Below are 9,105 nucleotides of genomic sequence, written 5' to 3' on the forward strand. Positions count from 1 at the left end.
TGGAGAAATTCCATTTAATAGTTTTAGGGATATTCAGTTCATTATAGCTAAAGCTGGAGGAAAATGCTAACACCCTTTATCATATGTCTTAATCTGTAGTTCTGTTATTCCCGTTTTACTCAGCTATATGTATATATCAATACATATTTTTTTCCCTCCAGAAATTTTATGGTAAAACTTCTTGTGGGCTAATTTTGTAATAATACCAGCTAACATTTCTTGAGTATTTATCATTGCCAGGCATTGTTAGCCACTATGCATGTATTAACTCATTTAATCTTTGTATGCCCCCATAAATAAGTGCTGTTTTTAAGCACATTTTATAGATGAAGAAACTGAGCCCAAGAATACACAGTAAGTGACAGAGCTAGGATGGAACTCAGGTAATGTGGTTCCCAAGCCCTAAATCAGTACATTATACTGTGTTAATCGTGTAAAGTATGTAGAGGTCTTGGGTGTGTTAAAAGAAAACTGCCAGAATATTTCATTCCCAGAGTCTTATTTCAAAATTTATTATGAAAAAAAGTACCATCCTAAATAACTTTCTTTGAATCCCATAAAGCTAACATTATAAATTTTATCCCTGGAATATATAGTGTTGCCTTTCAGAATCACTGCTCTGTGGAAATCATACACATTTCCCTTCCCTTCCTTAAAAAAAAAAAAAGTAAGTTTTAAATTGTGCCTCACTGGAGGATGCATTTTTGTTCCAAAACCTGAGTGGACTTTTTCGTATTTCATATTTTCCAATTTTACCAACTTTCTTGGTAGTGAGAAAGAGATTCCTCAGGATCATATGACTGTGTGAGCTGATCTTACATTTCTGAAGAATGAGCAGATCTTTTATTTCTGAGGAATGAGTGAATGTTACCTTCCCTTATGTACATGTATGACTCTTCCTTACGCTGGATCGAAATATTAATATATAAACATTCTCCCTTATGAAACTGTTTCATGTTTGTAACCTGTTTTAATGTGTCTTTTGGATCAGTGATCTTGATTTCTATTTCATTTCTGAGGATGGTACTTGGCCTTACACAATTAATTCTATCAGAAAAGCTTTGTTTAGCTGGTGGGTTTGGTTATATATCCTTGGTTTTAGCATTGGCACCATTTATATAGCTGTCTTAGTTGTTTTCATTCAAACATTTGAGGGTAGTAATAGTAATAGCTCACACACATTACTATGCTGACTGTGTGTCAGGCACATATGAAGAAACTGAGGCCCACAGAGAGGTGAAGAATATTGTTCTAGGTCATTCAGCTATGCACTTAACCTCTGTACTGTCCTGCTTTTTGTGAGGATGTTGCATGTATTTTCTGCTGTAAGGTAAGATTGATGACTATAGTGCCAGTCATTAAAGAACTTGTATAGGCCAACGAGAGTAACACTAATATATGTGACCTCACATCATGTGTATTTCAAGGAACACTATTCCTACAAAACCCTCCAGGGTTCCATAATAAAAATTTCTTCAAATTACAGTATATTTTAGTTTACTCAAGGCTCTGAGGAGTCATGAAGTGAAGAAACCTGAAACTCTTTTTAACTCTTATTTCTCAGCTTTATTTAGCCATGGAGTCCCCCCCACCTTTTTTTTTTTTTTTTTTTTTTTTTAAACAAAGCAGTAACATCACATAGAATACTTCCTGCTATAAATTTCTGTGGAACACATGCTTAGGTCTAGAAACAGATGCTATTTGTAGTGATTTTAATGCACCTAGTTGCTTCTGGGCCCTTAATTTGATGTGTATTTCTATTTACTTGTGATAGGTAATATTGCACACATTTTAAAAAGTGAGACGTTTCTTTTGTTATGAGAGAGATTAATGCTTATTGATAGTGGAGTTCAGATGATTTTAGCATTGTGTGTGATTGGAAAACTGCCTCACTCTAGGATTAATCAAGTATCATGGGAGGCAGATTAATGGGTGAGCAAATTTATTTTTCTTCATATTTCTTTTGTTTTCTTAGGTCTTATCATGGTCTTGGCTGGAGCCTCTGAATTTGATCCTCAGTATAACAAGGATGCCACGAGCAGACCAACAGATAATATTCTAATACCTCAGGTTAGGCCTGTCTCCCAAATTCCTTGATAAACATTTAAGTATATAAAGTTAATGCTTTTTTAAGTATACATTTTAAAATAATTATTTTATTTACTCTAGCTAATCAGAGAAATTGGCAGCATTAATTTAAAGAAGAATGAGCCGCCACTTACCTGCCCATATAGCCTGAAGGCCAGAGTTCTTTTACTGTCTCATCTTGCTAGAATGAAAATTCCTGAGACCCTTGAAGAAGGTATTTGTGATTCTAATATCTGTAGGGTTTTAGTGGTACAGAAGAGGTGGATTTAATTAGACCTTATGGTGCAGTGTTTTTTTGTCACTGTTCTTTTTTGCTCAATCAGATAATTACTCAAGGACCTTTTAAAGACAAATCTGTATGCTACGTACATAATTACTTCACAAATTCTTTGAAGGTATTAGTAAGTCAGATGTTTTGGCCAATGTTAAAATGTTGTGTTTCAAGGTGAGAGAATACTCTCTATGAAAAATGTTAAGTCAGTTGCAGATTATACAATAGTTCCTGATGACTTTTGAAAAAGGATTTTGTAAGCCTTTTGGGGCATGAAAAAAATGGATTTTCACAACAGATGTCTCGGTCACTGCCACCGGTACCACCATCATACTCCAGCAGTAGTTACCAATAAAGTGTCTGTTTAATCTTTATTTAAAGCTTCATAAGTACTTGAAGCCATCTAGTCTACTTAAAAGAAAAGCAGTGGATTGGGACAGTGGTGTTTCCAGGGATGTCATGAATTTGAGTGTCATCTCTTTTCACTTGCATTATTTCAATTGGAAGTTTTAAAAGAAAGTTATTATCCTTAGGGAATTTTCTTTCTGAATGAACCAACCCTCTGCCCCCGCCCCACTTTAAGCCAATAATGCAATCAAATGCATTTCAAAACAAGGTCAGTTGATGCTCAGTGATTAATGATAGGATAGGCTGCTTATGGAATCAAGGAGCGCTATTTAGGCTTTGTTTATTGAAGTTGCAATTTAACCAGTAATTCTGTTCCTAATGTTTTGTACAGATATGAAACCATCTCCATTTTTACCAATTATCTAAGAAACAGGGAACAGATATTTTTTTAGGTTGAGTACCAACCCCAGTGGATGATCTTAACGGTTAACTATTATTATATGCAGTATAAATGAAAGTGTCTGTCTCCCTCCTCCTCCTCCTATCCTCCTCTCTCCATTTAGTTGACATTTATTCTCAGTCTTAGTCTTTGGACCTATCCATAATTATACTTATAGGAATTTAGGTACACAAGAAGAAGAATTTTGAAGTTCTTAAATTAGTAAGATTATGATTAAGATTAAGGCTATTTCCAAAAAAAAAGGTAGGGAGTAATTTATAAAGCCCAAGACCATAATATTAAAAGTTTGCCTTTGAAACATCTAATTTGAGGTAGGGTTTTCCGATTGATTTTTGACATAGTGCTGCCGAGGAGAAACTGTTGTGTTCAACCTGTAATATTCTGAGGTCATGTGAAAAATTTGTGTGACAGCTTAAATTTAGCATTCGTCTTGGACTACAGGTGATAAAGATGTTTTAATCATAAAAGAAGAATGATTTGTTTCAGGTGTTTTATTGTTTTTCAGATCAGCAATTTATGCTGAAAAAATGCCCTGCCCTACTTCAAGAAATGGTTAATGTAATCTGCCAACTAATAATAATGGCCCGGAGCCGTGAAGGTGAGGAGGAAGCATAATTATGTTGTACTTTTTCTTGCAAGCACATACAGATTACACTTCATAGTTTTACGATTTTTGGGTGCTTAGTATAATTCTGTCTGTAAGGTGAATCAGTTTTCCCAGTTTTATTCATGGTTTTTCTTATTTCTTTCCTGTATTTTTCATTATGGTGACTTATGTTTTTTGAATTTAATTTTTCATTGTTTTATTGTTCTTTATTGTTTGCAAAGATTTAAAATACCCTTTTCCTTCCTCTGAGTAGTTTTAGAATTAGGTTAACAATGAGTTTGAAGTAATTCTTTAAGTGATGTGATGATGATTCATCTGACATGTAGTGTTTTTTACATAATGGAAAAAAGAACGAGGGAGTTTATTTATGGTCAGTAACGGAAAGAGAGACCCTTAAAAAAGAGATACTGGTTGTGTTTTGTTGTTATGGATGATGTCAGTTTTTGGCATGACATCAGTATGTGCATTTGACCAAGTTTGTGTATTTTCTGTGTCTTACGCAGTAACTTTTAAAGGAAATTCAACACTGTGATCTTAAAATTTGAGGTGTTAAGGATGTTCACATGAATTTGTTTTTGTGATGAATTGTGTACTCCTGAACATATAAAAAGTCCAGACCTCTTTTTGCTTTTCTTCTATTCTTTCTAAGAAAGGGAGTTTCGTGCTCCAACTTTGGCATCCCTGGAAAACTGCATGAAGCTTTCCCAGATGGCTGTGCAAGGCCTTCAGCAGTTTAAGTCTCCCCTTCTGCAGCTCCCTCACATTGAAGAAGACAATCTTAGAAGGGTTTCTAATCATAAAAAGGTAATTTGCTACTTTAAAATTAGTTTTAAGCAGTTTGTCCTGTCACTTAAAGGTAACATGAATGAAAATTTTTCTAGAAATGGTTACTATGAACTTCTTCGATTTACAATGTTTTAAACATTCTAAAACTATCCCTCAAGTGATTTTGTTAATACTTTCTTGAATAGGTAGCTGTTTTATAATATTTTACTACTGTAGTGGTTTACTTTGGGGGTCAGTGCATTTTAGCAGTCAACACTTTGTCCTTTATGTTGCCAAAAATAAACGTACTAAGTCAAAATGCACTGTATACTTTCCATTTATTTCATTCGTGGCTTAAAGGTTGGGCAATAGTTTATTGGTTGAGTATGAACAAAAAAAATCAAGCATTCAAAAAATAAGTAGATCAAATACAGATAATTCTTATTTAGAAAATACAATCTGTATATAGATTATGATAATGAATCTTAAGATATTTCAGAAATGTAATATAAATGAAAACTTGAGGAAATATAAGAAAAAGTGGAATGAAATTGTAATTTTGGTAGGAGATTTTAAACATTACTTTGTATATATTGATATTAGACAAAGTAGGCAGAAGATACACATTGGATTTGATAGTGTTAAGGTAGAACTAATAAATATATATTAGAAATTTGCATCAGAGTTCTCTCCTTTCGAGTAAGTGTGTTACTCTTATAAATTTGATCACATTTTAAGTCATAATTGTAAACTTCAGAATTCAAAAGAAGGCATTTCACATGCCTCATGAGCTAATCACTATCGGTGAAAGTAAAAATTAATAACTGGCACCAAATACTCAGAAATTAAAAAACCCTCTCCTGAGTATCCATTTAGCCAGGCTAGATTTTACTGCAATAACAGATAGCTGTATTTAGAAAATAACAAAAATGAGAGTATTGCATAGTAAAACTTAAGGGTGCATGCAGCTGTTACTTGGACATAAATTCATACTCTTAAAGGTTTTTATCATTAAAATTAAAAATAAAGGTCTGCAAACTGAACAAATCAAATGACAGTCGTTCTTGCTTGGGTCAAGAGTTTATATGAATGTTATTATTTTTTTCCTCTAACTTTATTTTTTTCTAATTAAAAAAAGTAGCTGTGTGTTAACTTTGTAATAAAAAAAATTCTTAAATTTAAATTTCCTTGGAGAAAAAGGCCATGAAATGCAGTGAAGTTGTATTTTCTGCTTTGAAATGTATATAATCTTAACATTTTTCTAAAAGTTTTTGGATTTTGTTTTGGTAAACATGCTAATAATTTTCCTTTTATGTAAAGTTATATGACTTCAGGATTTATTTTCTTTCTCTTTTTAAATTTAGTACAAAATTAAGACTATCCAGGATTTGGTGAGTTTAAAAGAATCAGATCGTCACAATCTATTGCACTTCCTTGAAGATGAAAAGTATGAAGAGGTTATGGCTGTCCTTGGGAGTTTCCCATATGTGACCATGGACATAAAATCACAGGGTAAGTGGGAGGTTTCCCATTGCTTCCCTTTTGATAGATTGGCTTTTGTTTATTTGGCTCAAGGTCCTCAAAACACTTCATTTAATAACTTTTAATTAGACTTTGCAGAACTGTAGTTTACCTGTCAGATTTGCTCTGATGGAAGATGTTGTATACTTATTAATTTTGAGAACCCTACTTTTATTATCCACCTAATGGGCTTAGGTTTGAGGATGCTTTTGTTCTGTAGTTTAGCTTTCAAGAAGTTCTTAACTTTTCAAAGAATGAAAGAGATTTCTAGATGTAATGAAGGATATTTGAAATATATCTATTGTTAGTATAAGATAACCTGCTTAGTTCTAAAATTAATTTTTAAAACCTAACTTGTTTATATTAATTAAATCTTGAAAATCACCATGCTCTGTGCCGCATTTCATGTGTTTTTCTTGACTTCTGTCTTTATGTCTGCTTGGAGTGAAAAAAAAAATAGAGTTTATTTTTCTACCTACATAATTGTCCTGTGAGTTCCCATTTTAGAGCTGAATATAGTATCTTAGAATGGTGACAGAATTAGAATTAGAGATTATTCTGCTCCATTCCTTAATTGTGACATTGTTCTGAGCTTTGACATTTGCTAAGTTGCCATTGTGAAAACATTCTTGTGGGACCAAGAATACAAGGATGTGTTAGGAATGGTTTCTGTTTTAAAAGGGCTTGTAGTTAAGTTTATTTTATTATTAGACTTTTGGGGATGTATGTGGCAAATGTGGTTTTAAAAAATTAAACAATTGCAAAAACATTGCAAAAAATGTTTTTAAAGTGTTTTTTAATATAAATAATATTTTCAAGTTCTTGCCTTAAAATATCTTTACTGTTGCTCAGAATACTAGTTTTAATTATTTTATTCTTACAGGCACGCATTTGTTCATATAGGTAAGATCTTGTGAGTATAAAGATTGCACAATTTAAGAGTGACAGAATCCTATTTTTATATCACTGTGAGAGAAAGCTGTTGTAGTCCTAACATACTTTGTTTTAAAAGACTTGGGTTTGAAACTTGGCAGTGTCGATATAGCTGTTTTGTGAACTTGGGCATTTTACTTTATTTCTGAACTTCAGTATTTTCTTTAAAGAAATAATAATAATGCTTCATAGAGCTGATTTAAGGATTAAATGAGTACATTGTTGAAGCCATCTATCTACTAGAGAGCTTTTTACAGAGTAGATAGTCAATAAGTTATTTTTTATTTAGTAGGTTTAAAACTCTATGTTTGAAATACTGAAATACCAGATTGATTTGAATAAGTTTAGTTTTGCTGTTTGCCTTGACATAGAGCTTGATTTTTATTTATTTATTTTTCTTTTATAGTATTGGATGATGAAGATAGCAACAACATCACAGTAGGATCCTTAGTTACAGTGTTGGTTAAATTGACAAGGCAAACAATGGCAGTAAGTAGTCTGTATTTTTTTGCTTTAAGAGTTATGTGTTAAGGCTTTTATATTCTGTCACTCTAAGTTATATATTCTCAAAGTCAAAACTATTGTAGATTTGCAAATATAATTTTGCAGGTTCTGTTAGCTGTTTTGAAATTTTAAATTAATTTTTATAGTTTTCACATTAGTTTTTCACACACACACACACAAAGTTGAAAAATACATTAATTCTTCCTGTGATGATTTGTTAATTCCCTGTAAAACATTATAATTACAAGGTAGTGTGGGTATCATTCTTAAACTGTAAAGTGTTATACAGAGATTGATTATTGTTGAGAATTTCATTACCTACTTTTTTTTGAATTTTATTTTTTTATACAGCAGGTTCTTATTAGTTATCTATTTTATACATATTAGTGTATATATGTCAATCCCGATCTCCCAATTCATCCCACCACCACCAGCACCCCCCACCACCACCCCCCCGCCACTTTCCCCACCTTGGGGTCCATACGTTTGTTCTCTATATCTGTGTCTCTGTTTCCGCCCTGCAAACCAGTTCATCTGTACCATTTTTCTTTTCTTTCTTTTTTTAAAGAAGATGTTGGGGGTAGGATTTTATTAATTAATTTACTTATTTTTGCTGTGTTGGTCTTCTTTTTTGTGCCAGGGCTTTCTCTAGTTGTGGCAAGCGGGGGCCACTTTTCATCGCGTTGCACGGGCCTCTCACTATCGCGGCCTCTCTTGTTGAGGAGCACAGGCTCCAGATGCGCAGGCTCAGTAGTTGTGGCTCACGGGCCCAGTTGCTCCGCGGCATGTAGGATCTTCCCAGACCAGGGCTTGAACCCGTGTGCCCTGAATTAGCAGGCAGATTCTCAACCATTGTGCCACCAGGGAAGCCCTGTACCATTTTTCTCGGTTCCACATATATGCGTTAATATACGATATTTGTTTTTCTCTTTCTGACTTACTTGACTCTGTATGACAGTCTCTAGATCCATCCACGTCTCAACAAATGACCCAATTTCGTTCCTTTTTATGGCTGAGTAATATTCCATTGTATATATGTACCACATCTTCTTTATCCATTTGTCTGTCAATGGGCATTTAGGTTGCTTCCATGTGGCTATTGTAAATGGTGCTGCAGTGAACATTGGGGTTGATGTGTCTTTTTGAATTATGGTTTTCTCTGGGTATATGCCCAGTAGTGGGATTGCTGGGTCATATGGTAATTCTATTTTTAGTTTTTTAAGGAACTTCCATACTGTTCTCCATAGTGGCTGTATCAATTTACACTCCCACCAAGAGTGCAAGAGGGTACCCTTTTCTCCACACCCTCTCCAGCATTTGTTGTTTGTAGATTTTCTGATAATGCCCATTCTTACTGGTGTGAGGTGATACCTCACTATAGTTTTGATTTGCATTTCTCTGATGATGTTGAGCATCTTTTAATGTGCTTCTTGTCCATCTGTATGTCTTCTTTGGAGAAATGTCTATTTAGGTCTTCTGCCCATTTTTCATTGGGTTGTTTGTTTTTTAATATTGAGCTGCATGAGCTGTTTATATATTTTGGAGATTAATCCTTTGTCCGTTGATTCATTTGCAAATATTTTCTCCCATTGTGAGGGTTGTCTTTTC

At 33.6% G+C, this 9,105-nt stretch overlaps 1 protein-coding gene across 3 annotated transcripts in view; it reads left to right on the forward strand.

The window, feature by feature from the left end:
• SEC63 (SEC63 homolog, protein translocation regulator) overlaps window positions 1-9,105 on the forward strand; it is a 68,235-nt gene that overhangs the window by 34,781 nt on the left and 24,349 nt on the right. For all 3 annotated transcript variants that reach the window (XM_024115551.2, XM_055087586.1, XM_055087585.1), the window contains exons 9-14: window positions 1,976-2,070; window positions 2,170-2,302; window positions 3,673-3,765; window positions 4,424-4,578; window positions 5,904-6,051; window positions 7,400-7,482. In XM_024115551.2, coding sequence (XP_023971319.1) covers window positions 1,976-2,070; window positions 2,170-2,302; window positions 3,673-3,765; window positions 4,424-4,578; window positions 5,904-6,051; window positions 7,400-7,482 — 707 coding nt within the window. The remainder of the gene's footprint in view (window positions 1-1,975; window positions 2,071-2,169; window positions 2,303-3,672; window positions 3,766-4,423; window positions 4,579-5,903; window positions 6,052-7,399; window positions 7,483-9,105) is intronic.

This window comes from Physeter macrocephalus, chromosome 10 (assembly GCF_002837175.3).
Source record: "Physeter macrocephalus isolate SW-GA chromosome 10, ASM283717v5, whole genome shotgun sequence".
In the NCBI taxonomy this organism is placed as follows: Eukaryota; Metazoa; Chordata; class Mammalia; order Artiodactyla; family Physeteridae; genus Physeter; species Physeter macrocephalus.